This window comes from Carassius gibelio, chromosome A11 (genome assembly GCF_023724105.1).
Source record: "Carassius gibelio isolate Cgi1373 ecotype wild population from Czech Republic chromosome A11, carGib1.2-hapl.c, whole genome shotgun sequence".
Lineage (NCBI taxonomy): Eukaryota > Metazoa > Chordata > Actinopteri > Cypriniformes > Cyprinidae > Carassius > Carassius gibelio.
The window spans coordinates 5,394,774-5,410,877 of record NC_068381.1 but is presented as its reverse complement, the minus strand read 5'-3'; the positions used below and the strand labels follow the sequence as shown (position 1 = coordinate 5,410,877).

Sequence of the window (16,104 nt, the reverse complement as noted above, 5' to 3'; positions counted from 1 at the left end):
CATGCTAATACTAACCCAGTAGAGCACATCAGTCCAGCCCTCCATGGTAATGCACTGAAACACAGTGAGCATGGCAAACATGAAGTTGTCGAAGTTCGTGATGCCTCCGTTGGGGCCATGCCAGCCCTCCTTACAAACGGTGCCGTTAATGGGGCATGTGCGGCCATGACCGTTAACAGCACACGGTGCGGGTTCGTCCTCTATTATTTCTGCAGAAAGAGGAGAGAAGATAAATCTAAACGAGCATAACAGTTCAAAACACTTTACAACAATGCATGCAATGTGTTGAAAACATAATATTTTTCTTATATTAATTTTTTACAGCATTTAAATCAAATAAATGCATCATTAGGGAGCAGAGACTTCTTTCAAAACTGTTTTTTTTTATTACTGGCCCCAAATTTTTGAACAGTAGCATATCAAGATTTCTGTTGGCATAAAGGTCAAACACACCTGTTCCCTGAAAGTAACAGGAAGCATGCATTTTTCCAATGAAAAGCTCCAAACCGATGATGGCGTAGATGATGATAACGAACAGAACCAGCAGGGCAATGTGGAGGAGGGGAACCATGGCTTTAATGATGGAGTTCAGCACCACCTGTAAACCTGAGAATATGCTAAAATATGTTAAAAACACATGAACATGTACATGCATGCAAATTAACACTCATCCACAGGAGCATTCATTTGGGTGCATGTCAGTCCAAATGTTCACATCTAACTCATATTGCATTGACACAGACACACATTAGTGTCTTTATGGGAATGCATTTGACAGCTTGTTCTCAGAGAATGTTCCTGAGGGGATGCAGCAAGGAATGCTGCACATTTCCTGCCATATGGCCACATCATGTGCCTTCTCTCACCCAGCATCCACCCCTCTGCAGGGGTCCAGCGCACTGGGGACTCAGAAAGGGATGCTGTCAAAGTGCCTTATGATTAGTGTCGGGCAAAACTACATAAAAAAAAAAAAAAACTTTAACTACAAGCCTTGAATATGTAATCAGCTCTACCTGATCTTGTCTGAACTTCTTTTATTTCTCCTACAAAAGGGTTAAACCTTGCTAAACATGTTGGCAGCACACTAATTAAAACATTGGTATTAAACAGATCCTAAATAAAACATACATAAATCAAGTTATTGTTGTTAAGTAAAACTAAAACCATAAAAACATTTGGTTACACTTAAGATTAGGGTACACATATTCACTAATATCTACAGTAGAAAACTTCTAATTGCTGCTTATTGATTGGAAGTAAGGTAGTTGGTGTAGTAGTTATGTTCGGTGTTAAGGGATGTAGAATATGGTCATGCATTAATATGTGTACTAATGTACTAATAAACAGCTAACATGCTTTTAATATGCATGTTAATAAGTTCACTAGTTAAAAGTGAAAAGTGTTATCTAATATCTAAAGTTTAACTTAATATTTTCAGTATAAAAAAAGTAAATATTAACAAAAAAAAAAAAAAAAAAATATATATATATATATATATATATATATATATATATATTATTTTTTATTTTTTTACGATTATTCGAATTAAAAAAACTACAAAATGTAATATACGTATGTAATACTAAAATAATGATATCACTATATTAACAATTTAGATTGCAGTATACAGTAAATACTGTAAAAAGTGGTAACCAACGACTATAATCTTAAAGAGCCATTTCTACCCAATTTAACTCAAATTTGTTTTGTTGGTATAGATTATTTTATATTGGACAGTTGTATATTAGATGATTGTATATTGCATAAATCCAGTTAAATTAGATATAACTTTTTTTTTTTCAGTGTACTCACTAGAAGTTAAGACCATAAAAACTTTAAACAGGGACTTTCGTGAGTAAATGTATTATTAGTTATGCCTAATGATGAAGGTTTTTGTTTTTACTCACTGGGCACTCCTGAGACCAGGCGAAGTGGTCGCAGCACTCGAAAGGCTCTGAGGGCTTTGACATCGAAACCTCCTGGTTTCCCTCCATGGCCGTGAACGGGTGGGTGGCTCACAGAATCCTTCTCCACATCTTTGGTCAAAATTTCCAAGACAACACTAAACAATCTGTGGGGGGAAAAATCTATTAACTCATCGATACCACTGAATATCAATAAAGTATAAATAAAGAAATATAAATAAAATTCTTTATTTTAAAAAAATGGCTTGGTATCTTTAACAATTAAGCTGATTGTTTATGTCTTACAAACCTCAAGCAAACCAAGCCCGCTTTGATTTAGACTGATTCAAAGATAGCTCAATCTCAAAGATAAGATTTAAAGAGCTCTTTCATTTAAAATAATCATTGGAAGTCATTTTTTTGTGAACTGGACTGCAACGGAATTGTTTTAATATTATTTATTTAGTATTACAGTATTTATTACTATTTTAAATTAGTTTTATTTTATATTTTCAGTTTTTTATTTCATAGTTTAAGTTTCAGTAATTCTGTTATGTGCTTTTGTCATTTTCATTAGTTTTAAGTTAGCTTTATTTCACTTCAATTTTAGGTTTTATTTATTTTCAGTTATAGTTCCAAAGCAAGATTTCAAATTTTTGTATACAGTACTTTATTTATTTTTTTGCAGTATAAAACCTTATTCCTTCACTATATACAAATCAGAAGAATAACCTCTATTTTATATCTTACAAAAAAGTATAAAAAAAATCTAGTTATACAAACCTAATATACGTTCTTTGAACCTAATATGAAAGTTGTTTTATAGAATTGCTTGTAATCTTGATGTAAAGTAGCAGTATTATAGCCAAAATATCAAACCATCTTTGTATTATAAAATAGATAAACCACATCCAGCTTCACATGTCTGCGTGACCTTTCATCAATGTGCCAAAACAGAAACAGCAAGACATTCAATCTGAACAACATCAGGCAGCATCATCTGTACACATGACAAAAAACAGCATGTGATGACCTGAAAGGACCATGGTGCACATCTGAATAATGATGTACATACAACAGCAGATACAAATAATAAAAAATTTATTTGTGTCAAAAATTGTACTTTGAATGCATCCGCTTCTATTACAATAATCACAAGCCTTATTAACGCCAGTGCTTTGCCCTTTAAAGAGTGACTAGCTATCTGTGAGTATTCTTGGCTAATCTTCAGCTGCAGGGGGCTGCTGTGCAGGAGCTAAAGATCAAGAGCGACAGCCCCGTGAACAGAGGGATGAGTAGGTGAAGAGAGAGAGGGAGACAGCTCTTCTGCATGAGGCCAACTGATCGAAATGTGACCTAGCTACCCAGTGGACTGTGTGTGTATGAGTGAGATAGAGACGCTTATAAGGAAACACAGAGAAGAAGAGGAGAATGTGCACAGAATGAGATGATCTACAGAGAAGCAAACCGGCTGAGTGGTTTTATATATATATTAATTAATATATATATTTTTTTTACATACTCACAAACACTTTCTTACGAAGCCCCTCACATGAAATGCAAGGAAAATAAGTGTGTGTACGATTTATTAATTTGTTACCTCGATTTATAAGATTGTGCGCACAATTTAATAATTTGTGCCCTCATTCTAGGTAACTCGTGCACACGTTTGAATCATTACCTCCTAACAAGTGCTGGTGCTTTATTCATCTTCAGTAGGCTACGTATCACAAGGCTTTTGAGAATGTCTCTATAACTCATTGCCAACTCAAAATAAAACTATAACTAATTATTATTTCATGTGCATGATTTACCTACAACGAGGGCACGGATTATTATATCGAGCTCATGATTCAGGCCGTGCTTAAAACTAGGGAATTCATTAAATCATCTGCACGATCTAGTAAATCGAGGAAACTAATTATTAAATCGTGTACACAAATTTCTTAAAACGAGGGAACAAATGATTTAATTATGCGTACGATTTAATAAATAGTGCCAACGTTTCCTTTGGTGTTTGGATTAGATTCAAAGAAAAATTCTGGGTTCAATCAACATAAATTTACTTAAAAATGTAATTTTTTTTAATGTTTTTGAAAGTCTCGCCATGGCTGCATTCATTTGTTCAAAAATATAATAAAAACAGCAATATTGCGACATATAATTACAATTTAAAATAACTTTTCTATTTTAATATATTTTCAAATGTAATTTATTTCTGTGATGCAAAGCTGAATTTTCAGCATCATTCGTCCAGTCTTCAGTGTCACATGATCCTTCAGACATTAGGGCTGCCCCTATAATAGTCGTCTAACCTTTAGTTGATGAGAAGAGGCTTAGTCGACCAAAATTTTATTAGTCGCAAAAAAAAAAATAATAATCCACAGGAAGTGGTGAGGTCACATTGAGCGGCTAATCATCTGAAATATGTAAGTAGTAGTGACTTTACATGACCACTCAATCTAATGTTAACCTAGAAAAATGTGCGGTATTCAATTGTGGAGTGTGAAAGATGAACAGTAGCACACACACAGCATGACAGATGGAGGCACTAGTGCAGTCACTTGCTCTTAAAATAATCCATCATCATTTTTTATTATTATTAACAAATGTTGAAAATAGTGGTGCTGCTTCATATTTTGTCATTATCATGATTATTCGAAAGTTCAGAAGAAGTATTTAGTTACATTCATTATGAATGTGACCCCAAACGTTTGTATTGTTACTAGTTTTCTTTAAAAAAAAGCAGAAATCTGGGTTACAGTAAGACAGACTGCAATAGTACAAACAGGAGTGTAAATTATATGCATGTCAACATGACTTTAGTGTGAAACCCTTTACTTTTCTGTGTAAAGTTATATTCAATTTTACATCTAAAAAATCTAAAGCTACTATAAAATTGGTGAGAACAACTAAATAATAAATCAGTTTTAATCAAATAATTAATTTAAGTGTATTTCTTAAATTAAATGCATCACATCTCTGCTTTTGAATAATCAGAAAAATTGTCCCCATTAACTTTCAACACAAGTATTACATCATAACACTGATTTTGGCTCTTTTTTTATTATTGAGGATGAGTCTAAATAATTTTTGTAGTAATCAACATTAAGCTACAGATGCTGGTGATCAAGCTTGTAACTAATAATGAACCCAGCATATTACTTTAATTATCATTTGAATGTAAATGAGGTCTCACTCTTCATGCAAATTAGATTTCATGAATATCAAGTTGTACATAATTCTCAAATGGCACACTCTCAATAACCACTGTATAATGTATAGATGTTATTAAAGCAAACGCTGAATGTAGAACGACAGTGTCACTTTTGAACATATGTTGCTCTGTTTTCTTTTTTAACAGATCAATATTGTATCTAATAATATTACTTGACCACAGTGTTTGTTTACACCAGCTGCGAATGATTGCATGATTATATATAAAATTAAAAAAATTGCCAAAATTATATTGAGGATAAAGACACAAAGAGGTGTCAACTGGCAAATCCGGAGCCTTTGTCCACAATGAATTTAAAGATTGACATATTTTCAATGTGTAAGAAGTGTCTAAATTTAGTATTAAAGCAAATGCTCAATATAGTAATCCAGAGGACATTTTATTTTCTGTATAGAGACAGAGCAGTTGTGTTACGCTGCACAAGTGTTTGTCAGTGTAAAAGCACAACGTGATCCTGATGGTGCAGTTACACTGCTAATGCTTACACACTGCTTATGCATGCGCAATGAAACAGGCCTGAGGCACGGACAAAAGACGAGCAGCTTCCTTCTTCATTTTATCTTTGGGCTTCTGCATCTTTTTTAGGCTGATACAGTAGAAAGTGACATGGAATTAATGCATTTCAATGAAAACCAGTCTGCGGAGGTTAAGGATTCCTCCTCTTCTACCACATCAGTTGATATAAAGCAACTAAGGCTGGCAAACAGACACTGGAAACATGGTTTTTAACTATATTTCAGCTGAGAATAAAAGAGTGAGTAATACAGTTCATGATGAACTCTAATCTAAAACCAGGAGGTGCTCCACAGAGAAAGACTGCAGCTCAGGTCTTTTCTGGGTCATTTAGCCGCATGAGGAGTGTGTGTGTGTGTGTGTGCGCGCATGTGTTGGGAGTTGAGGAGAAGGTGAAGAGCCTCAAAGGAGGAACATTTGTGAAAGTGACTTTCTAGAAGGATGGTGGAATAAAGGAATCAGGAAAAGAAAGAAAATGAGAAGATACATTGGCATTATATGTCTTAACCTTAAATGCCATCCCTCTACATATATACTGCTGTTCAAAAGGCAAAAAAATGCTTACACTAATAAAACTGAACATAAAAAAATTGGGGGTTTCCATTACTGTAACTCATGTATATAGACTACTTAACAAAAGTCTGGGGTCAGTACGATTAATTTTTTTATTATATATATATTTTTTTTTTCAAGAGAGAGAGAATTTTTAAATCAGTAAGGATGCATTAAATTAAACAAAAGTGACCTTAAAATTTAATGTATAATATGACAAAATTTCAAATGAAAAAAAAAATCTATTAAATCAAAGAAATTAATATATATATTGTGAGAACATAAAATGTATAGTGTATAGATATAAATACATATGCATATTGTATATTGTATATATATAAATAAATGCATTTTTTTATTTATCAAATTGTATTTGTTGTTATTACTTTATTGATATGATAATATTATTAGCTGCTAATGTTTTGGCAATATAGATGTAAAATGTACAAGAAATCAAGGAGGAAAAAATTTAATTGACAGAAAAAGATGTGCTCAAGGTGATGAATTAACCTTTAAGTTAACCTGTGAGAGTGCACTCCTAAAAATAAAGGTTCTAAAACAAGGTTTTCACAGCAGTGGCACTGAACCATTTTGTAGACAGCTCTTAAAATAATGTTTGTTTTCCTTATTGTGAAGAACACTTTAATAGTCAGAAGAACCTTTTTCACTATAAAGCACCTTTTGTTCAATGGAAAGGCTCCATGGATGTTCTTGGAAACATAGAACCTTTATATTTTAGAGAACACAAGCAGATAAAACATACCCTATGACGACAATGACGAAATCCAGCATGTTCCATCCGTTTCGGACATACGCGTTCTGATGCATCACCAAGCCGTACGCTATGATCTTCAGGAAGGTTTCGATAGTGAAAATGATAAGGAAGGCATATTCGACTGTTTCCTGTGAGAGACAGAAGAGGGATGTGGAGAAACAAATCAATAAGATGAACAACTGAGGAGAGTGTACAATAAATTATAAGAAATATAACAGCTCACTGCCAACATTACTCTGTCAACAGACATGCATGAACTTTACTGGATTTGATCGATCACACAATCATAGCCACAAGAGAGTTAACTTAGTCTGTATAGACCTCCTTACAAACCAAAATCAATTATTTGAGAGTGAAAACAAGTGAATTAAGTCAAAATTTAAAATACAGTTCATGATTTGAGTTTTATCATCATGTCTAACACAAACACTCACTCAAGTTTAAATGGGTCATGAAATGTACAAATCTAAATGTCTTTGATATTTAGACATATATAAGGAAGCTTATAATATGGTCAGTAATTGAGACTTATTTCACAATTCATACTTTTCTCACAATTATAAGAATTGATATAGATATGAGATATAAACTTTTGTATTGAGGGTTTATTTTTTGCAATTTTCAGTTGATAAAGTCAGTATTGTGAGAAAAAACGTGCAAAAAAATCTGAAGTGTGAGATAAAATGTCACAGTTATGTTATTTTTTTTTTAACGGTGATGAAAAAATAAATAAAAGTTGCAATAAAAAAAAAAGAATTGAGTATACTCAGAATTTGTAGGAAAAAAAAAACATGAGAAATTATGAATTGCAAGGAAAAAAGTAATAAATAAATAGTAATAATAATATAATAAAAACACGTGTTCGTCACTTAAAATGAAGATGAAATGTTATAATTTTTAACTCAAAAAGCGTTATAAAAAAACCTCCAGAAACATTGTATAAATGACCCCTACAGTATATATCATCACTCTTTTATATCCATGTCTTTGAAACTGTACTAGCATAAACAAATTAACGGCGTCTAAAATTGTCATTGAATAAATGTTATGAGGGGAAATACTGTTCCTTGTGATTTGCCTTTTAGTTACTCCGTGACACCTCAACAACAGTGCTACATTACTAAAACTGAAAGCGTATTGTTTTCGAAGCATTAAAGCACGCGGCTCGGTAATGGCAGTGGCTAGTGGGTTGTTTTCTCTGCATTGATGGTGTTAGACACAGTCATTTAACTTGTCAAATAGCATCTCTTTATACAAACACACACAGACTCAAGCTTTCTCCTTTATGTGTGTGTGACAGCTGTGCAAAGGTTGCACAATGAAAGAGGTTAGTTGGTGTGTGTGTGCGCGTGCATGTGCGTTTAAGTGTAAGGACATTTGGGAAGCTTTCATATGCTGTGGGCCTCGTTTTGCCAACATTTTACAGACGACTGAATGGAGCACTTAGCCCTGTGTAACAGAGAAAGAGCCTTTTGTTACTGCGGGAAAAGAATAACCCAGGCTCACTGGTCCTGCTACTACAGAGAGAGAGAGAGAGAGAGAGAGAGAGAGAGAGAGAGAGAGAGAGAGAGAGAGAGAGTGATCTGAGTGACGGCAACAGAGAGAAGTCATCACCGTACTGAAAATGAGATTTTTACAGGATGTCAAAGTGACAATCAAAAACAGATGAGACAAAAGCAAAAAGAAAGAAAGAAAAGGCACTTGCCAAAATTCTAAGTTAGTACACATTTAAAACACATCTATCCCTAAAAATCTAATAATGACAACAATACATATTTAAATAGTAAATTATTTATACATCATGTAATGTTATTACATTTGCAAATAGACTACTTGTTGTATTCCCTTTAATAAAATAAAATAAAATATTTTAAATAAAATAAAAATTTAAAAAATGTGTCAAAAAACAGACAGATTTCAGTGGAGCACAGTCATGAGAATCCCAATTGTAATAATTCTGATGTTTAATAATATAATGTAATCTATATTATTGTGTGCACATATAGATTTGATAATAAAATTTATCAATGGTTTCATATATATACATTAATTAAGCAATTAAACGAATTTGTGTGTATATGTGTGTGTGTGTGTGTGTGTATACACACACACACACACACACACACACACACACATATATACACACACATTTTTTTAGTTTAATTGCTTAATTAATCACATTTTATTTTCTTCTGATTTTAGGGAGAAACATGGTCAATATTTCTGTGATATTCAGCAAAAGAGCAAGGAAATCCTATTTTAAATATGACCAAAATGACTAAATGTAAATGTAAATGCAACCACTTTAAATGATGGGCTTTGCTTTCAAAACCGCCTTTAACTTATTACATTGAGCAAATGAACAACACTGAAACAAATTTACCAATCAAATAAACAAACAGGAGCAGAAGAGCTTCATTAAGCGATATGTGATTGAGGACAATGTGATACAGCATTCCCAATCCATTACCCCTCTACTTTATTCATCCATCAGCAGAAAACAGATAGAGAGAGAGAAAGAGAGAGAGAGGAAAACAGAGGCCCGTGGGCAATCCATAAATATCTCTGACTCATCTCTGCTTATTTATGCTCTAAAGACTAACTGTACATACTATCTCTCTCTCACACACACACACACACACACACACACACACACACCATAATTAGTTTACTAAATACAAAAACATCTCATAAACACATTCCCTTGTGTTCCACACATGCAAATGTCACCTTCAACATCAAAACCTCAACATCCATTTTATAATGAAGTCGGTTTTAATTGTTTTGGTTAATGTTGTGGTACATTTTTGTCAGGGTATTTGTTATGAGAAAAAAACAAACAAACGAAAAAAAAAAATCTACCTTAGTTCAAACCTAAAGTTACGACACCTTATTGATGGATTAAAGAGCAGCATGGACATTCAGCAAAATATCTTATTTTGTGTTCCATAGAAGAAAAAAAGCATACATTATTTGTTTTAGAGGGAAACATTCCTTTAAACTCAAAACTATGTCAAGTAACATTGACTGATCTGACATCAGTACACAACTATAATACAAATAAAGTTTATCTATTAAAGTAAAATCAATACAATAAACTGGAATAACAAAAATGAATCAGTGTAAGAGGAATCTTACAGGGTGAATTAATGAAATCATGTAACTGCTTGATGGAATTATTAATAATAAACTGATTCACAGAAAAATGTGAGTGGAGAAATGCTGCCATAAATTAATATTAAATCCATCAAGAAGGCTAAATTGATTCTGATTTTGTTCTTTTTAGTATTTTGATTTATTCTATAATTGCTAAATACAGCACGTCATTTAGCATAATCACTGGTTTGAAATAAAGCATGCAAACAAATGCACACAAACACACACACAAGCAAGCAAATTTGTGCATGTGGTGAATAGCTGCCGTGACATGACTCAGAGTGACATCATGTCGAATATCATCCCGGAAACATCACATTGTCCTCTGTTCAAAGTAACAGAATATATACGACACATATCAGCACATGCACTACATTCAATGGCAACAAAATATCAATAAATCAACTAAGACTTATATCAGTCATTTGAAAAAAAAATAAAAAAAAAATAATAATCAAACAGCTTACAAGATAAAATTCACAAACAAATTTTTAGATTTTATGTATGGTATTTTTCCAAGCAGAATTCACCATAATGATGCTAGGATGTTGCTAGAACACATCCACACACATTTCTATTTTATTTTATTTATTGTTATTTTTTTCATACTAAATTAATTTTTTTGTTTACCAAATTTAGTTTTAGAGCATCGAGATTGAAATAAATTACATTTTAACACATCATTCTAATTACCTGTTATACCTTAATTTTATTAAGGAAAATAATTGCATATAACAATATGCAATATGCAATAGTAGACAGAAGTCCCAAATAAAGACAATTCAAAGACAATATTGTGGCAAATAAAATAATAGACTAAAAGTTTCTGTCTGTCTCAGACAGAATGTGCATAAGAATGGCTGCTTATCAAATACAAGGGAGAACTTTCTATGAAATATTAATAACTGATTATATTTTAGTCAATGTATACTTTATTTCCTGTGAGCTTTTTAATTTTATATGCCTTTTTTTTGTTTTTTGTTTTTGCATGGTCTAATAAATCCCATATTCTATTATAAACTGTAGTTTGCCTTTTCAGACAAATAATTTGACAAATAATATAACATATTCCTCACATTTCGAAGGTTTAGTTAATTTACTAATTTATTTAATTAATTTAATTGCAGGTCCAAAAAACTTCAATACAGTAGTAAATTTGAATTTATAGAGCAATCTTAACTAGATTTTTCTAAAGCAATAGGTTTGCAAGATTCTTTTTAAGTATCGTTAATGTTGAAATTTACAGTGTTAATATAATAAATCATTCTAAAGGTATTGAGAGCCCTGAAGGCTTTGAAACCCATTTTTTTATGTATAAATTCACATGCACACTGAGGTCTTGATGTCATTTGACTAGTAATTTCAAGGTACAGTAGTAGAAGCATCGTGACACGACTGAAGTTTGGAATTTCTGAGCAACAGGACAAATGCATTTTGACATTTCTCTACCTCCTCTACTTATGTTTTCTCCTTCTCTCTCTCTCTCTCTCTCTCTCTCTCTCTCTCTCTCTTGTCTCTATAGATCAGTCAGTCTACACCAGAAAAGCTGGAGGGAACGGAGACCACTTCATAAAGTCGCCCCTCTACCTCCTACGGTGTGTGTTTGTGTGTGTGCGGGCTTGTTGAACAAGAGTGACAAATAACCGTGTCCCAGCACAGGAAGTGCTTTTCTCCAGAAAAAAGAACAGAGGAACACAAAAAGAAAGGATACTGATCCCAAACATGCTATAGAAATATGATGGTATTCGCAATGACCTTGCAGTGATAAACTCTGAATGCATGAAGACAGGCAGATGAATGCAGCATCTATTCCACCTCCTCTCTCGCTCTCTCTCAGCCATGCGATCCTGAATCTCATCTTCTCGTTCAGTAACCCAGCAACAAACTGCATCCTTTCACATGGTGAAAAACTGCTCAGAATCAGGTCTTCGGTGCTGTTCCACCCCTTGCCACTGAGGGGCAGTGTGTAGGGGTGGCAGCGGACAGACAGGAACATGCAATAAATGACTGAATACTAATGAGGAGATAAAGCTCCTGCACCAGAGATCTCCCTCAAAACATAATCAACTGCCATCATACTGTTATTCAACACTGCATCTCGAATTCCATTCAGATATTCATTTATCACATGATGACCTCTGGAGCAAAGCAATTTCACCTGAAAATGTGGCCTCTGACTGAACAGAGGGGATCGTCATTGCAAAAACATTTGAGCTAAAGTGCAAAAGTGTTAGCTCACCACAAAGATTCCGTTGTTATTTATATATGTCTGTGTGTAGGTCAAATCCATCTAAATTCATTAATACATTAAACACAATTAAGCAGCTCTTTGATAATGAACGTGGAAGGCAACCAGGAGTGTCTTGAAAAATACACAACTGTTCAAAATCTGGGATCTGTATGTTAAGAAGTCTCTTATAATCATACAGGCTGCATTTATTTAGGGCTCTGTCATTTCTGTCAAAAGATTAACTTTAAAATGTTAACATTTTGAATTGTTGAACAGTTAACTTAAACAGAAATATCATAATTTCCCAGAGACTTACACTCTACTCTGTGTGTGGCAGCACCCTGGGGGAAATATATAAGTCTTATTGATACAGGCTTATTGTAAGTGCAAATTCATTCTCTGACAGCAGGAGGCGCTTTAAGGGGCGACAGAAACAGCGGTTCCCCCGGTAACACCTGTAATCAAAGAAGCCATGTGCTCATAAACCTACTTTTCAGGCATTATAGGAAAGATTAAAGGGAATAGTTCACTCTCAAATTAAATTTTGATATGTTTAAGCTTACCTCAAGGACATCTAAGATGTAAGTTTCTTTGTTTCCTCAGTATTTCCCATTTTTATATTTTTTAGGTCAAACCGTTCTTGTGTGTGACTCACATAATGGATGTCTATGGTCACCACCTCAAAGAGCATGCACAGAGGAGTCCAAATTAAAAAATTCCCCATCATAAGTACACATTGATGTCCTAAGACACGAAACGAGCGGTTTGTGTGAGAAAACGAACAATAATTATATAATTTTTACCTCTTGTACACAACCACGTCCAACTGATCTGAGTGCGTGAGTGCTTCCTGATGTGACGTGTGCGTGCGCTCTGGCTTTAGTCTCTGCAAGCGTGGAAAGCCCCGGATGTGATCTCTCGCGCGTGAGATCACAGAATGCATAAAAACACCCGTGCCACATTTTGATTTTGAAACATGCAGTACTCAAGTTTATTCAACAAAGTCAAAGCATTTTGGAAATTATATTGTGGAGGGCAACCACAAATAAGTCAATGTGTGGGAAATCCTGAATATATTACTATTGTACAGTAGAATTAATGTACGCTTCTAAGTGATAACGCTAAAATTGTTCTTTAATGTTTTAATTTTCACATTAAATCTCTATTGTGCAGCACTATGTTTGCCAAATTTTTTTAATACAATTTAAATAATTGTAAATTTGCCAAAATATGTAATAACTGTTAAACTGTTTAATTGCTAGCTATATATATATATATGCAGAACAGGTTTCCTGTTAAAATTAAAACAAAATAAAAATATTTGCAAATTATTGCAAAAAGCATTTGCTCATATATATATATTTCTTTTTATTAGGTAAATTATAGTGGCTTAGACATTTTGAGCTTGATGTAAAGCTGCACAATTAATTAAATTTATAATCGCAATTACAATTATGGACGCCACAATTAGGCAATCATTCAAAGCGGTAATTAATCGTTCAAAGTCCGCTTATGTTATTATGTGTGGTTAAGATGCTTTTTTTATGTTATCTTTAGGGTTTTTTCCATTGTTTTAATTTTAGTATAACATTATAATAACATATATATATTCCTTTTTTTATAATTTAAAGAAGAAACCAGTCCGATGTATGTTTGACATTTGAGGTTTAATACTACAGAAAAGCACTAAAAGTTTTTTTTTCAAGTTAGAGTGTTTTTAGCTTGTTTATTTTCATATAAAAATATGGCATGCTGTTGCATAGCACAATGTTATAAACATTATTCAGTGTAAAGTCTGATAATCGTAATTAATAACCGCAATTACAGTTTCAAGAGAATAATCAAAAATTATGATTTTTGTCATAATTGAGCAGCCCTAGCTTGACGCAAAGTAAAACTTCCAAAAAGCTAATAGAAAAATGATCAAATTTAACCAAACATTGACAAATGCTTCCCACCATGTCCAAATAAGCAACAGAATGTCCCATTCATGCAGTAAATACCTTCAGTCAGAAAAAACTCCACAAAGTAAGGATTTATTGTATCCAAACATCAGCACAGAAGCAACAGAGCTAAAGATAACCAGTGCATCTAGTGATGTCTTTGTAAAGAAAACAGTAGCTAGTTAGTAATTCATAGAGGTTTCATTTCTAAAACAACTTACATTTGACACATGGACAGTCTTCTTGGATCAACATGTCTTGTTTAATGTAACAGAAATCCTTATAATTATCCAGAATCCTTTGTTATCTACAATTCTAGTCCAGTTATTTTCAACCATCACACCACAAATATTTTGGCTCTGCCAAAAATAAACTACCTTTTATATTATGGCTGTATCTGCTTCCCTGTGTGTGCCTCTGCACATTAGTAAGTGAAATCTGACTTGACTCCATAGCCATCAGCAAGATCGCTTATTAATGCCTGAGCACGAGATCACCTGAGGAAGACTCATGCCAGAGACTCGTACACACACCGTATTCAGAGCAGCACCACCAGCAGCTTAGGTATTTGTAAAAGCTAATAATTTAAGAAAAAAAGACAAGAACACATGTCTTCATATATAATCATATGTCATCTCCTCAACTCTATCTCTAAAAAATAAAAATGTTTTATTTATTTTTTTATTTCAGAAAAACAAAAAGGGGTTATTAAAAACATCTTTCTCCACCTCTAAAATAGATTTTCTGTTATATAATAATATTGTAATGCTGCAGCCTAATTTTCAAAGTCAAATCAAATCACAATAGATAAAATCAATCCCAGCTTATCATTTTCTCTCATGAGGTAAATGTTATCCTGAAGGGAAAAAAATTAATTAAATTAAATTAAATATTTAAGATTTCAAATATATAAACAAATCAATGAAAATAAAAATTAAATCTAATAAAAAAATCTATTTCAGATCATTTTAATGATCAAGCCCAATCACAATAGAAAACATCAATCCCAGCTTATCATTGTGGCTAATGCATTAAATGAATGTTATCTTAATGTAAAAAAGAAAAAAAGAAAATTTTAAATTTATTAAAATTAAAAAATTAAATTTCTAATGTTGAAAAAAAATATCTATATTATTTCAGAAAATGGTTATGATCAAATGAAATCACAGCAGAGTAAATCAAATCCTGGGATATATTTTTTCCTCACTAAAATTCTGCTTTGCTCTGAAACATTTACGATTATGATTGCTACTGGCATTTCATGCTGCTTCTACATTAGAGCATGACATTTACATTAATTCATTTAACTGATGCTTTTATCCAAAACGACTTAATGGTACATGTGCAAACACATGTTCATAAATGAAATGGCTGTAACTATTACTAATTAATTGTATTAAAGACACAATTTGAAATGTTAGTAAATGCGTTGAGAGCATGTGAACTAGATCAAGCTCCATGACTCTCTCTCTCCCCTCACACACTCCATTACACAGAATCCTACTAATCGAAATCCATATAAAACACACACAGTGTGGCACACAAAATCAAACACTTCCATCAATATCACACGTGCATTTACAGAGGAACGGACAGTGGCTTTCCAAAGCCATCAAACCCACACACGCTAAGATAAAGAGCACTGGGAAGTCAGCGCATCTGGTGCAAATAAGCAGTTAGCTAAGTGATTAAACATACACTTGAGCCTTCATCACCGCTGGGGTCCAGACACACAAACACACACGTCTCATTCCCCTCAGAGAAATCCGTGGCTTCTCCTCTTAAACAGGTTT

The 16,104-nt window shown here is 33.1% G+C and overlaps 1 protein-coding gene across 4 annotated transcripts in view; it reads right to left on the bottom strand.

The window, feature by feature from the left end:
* LOC128022121 (voltage-dependent L-type calcium channel subunit alpha-1D-like) overlaps window positions 1–16,104 on the bottom strand; it is an 83,796-nt gene that overhangs the window by 55,742 nt on the left and 11,950 nt on the right. For all 4 annotated transcript variants that reach the window (XM_052609385.1, XM_052609386.1, XM_052609389.1 and 1 more), the window contains exons 4-7: window positions 6,971–7,110; window positions 1,908–2,071; window positions 454–606; window positions 16–209 (exon numbers count right to left, since the gene is read on the bottom strand). In XM_052609385.1, the coding sequence (XP_052465345.1) occupies window positions 16–209; window positions 454–606; window positions 1,908–2,071; window positions 6,971–7,110 (651 nt within the window). The remainder of the gene's footprint in view (window positions 1–15; window positions 210–453; window positions 607–1,907; window positions 2,072–6,970; window positions 7,111–16,104) is intronic.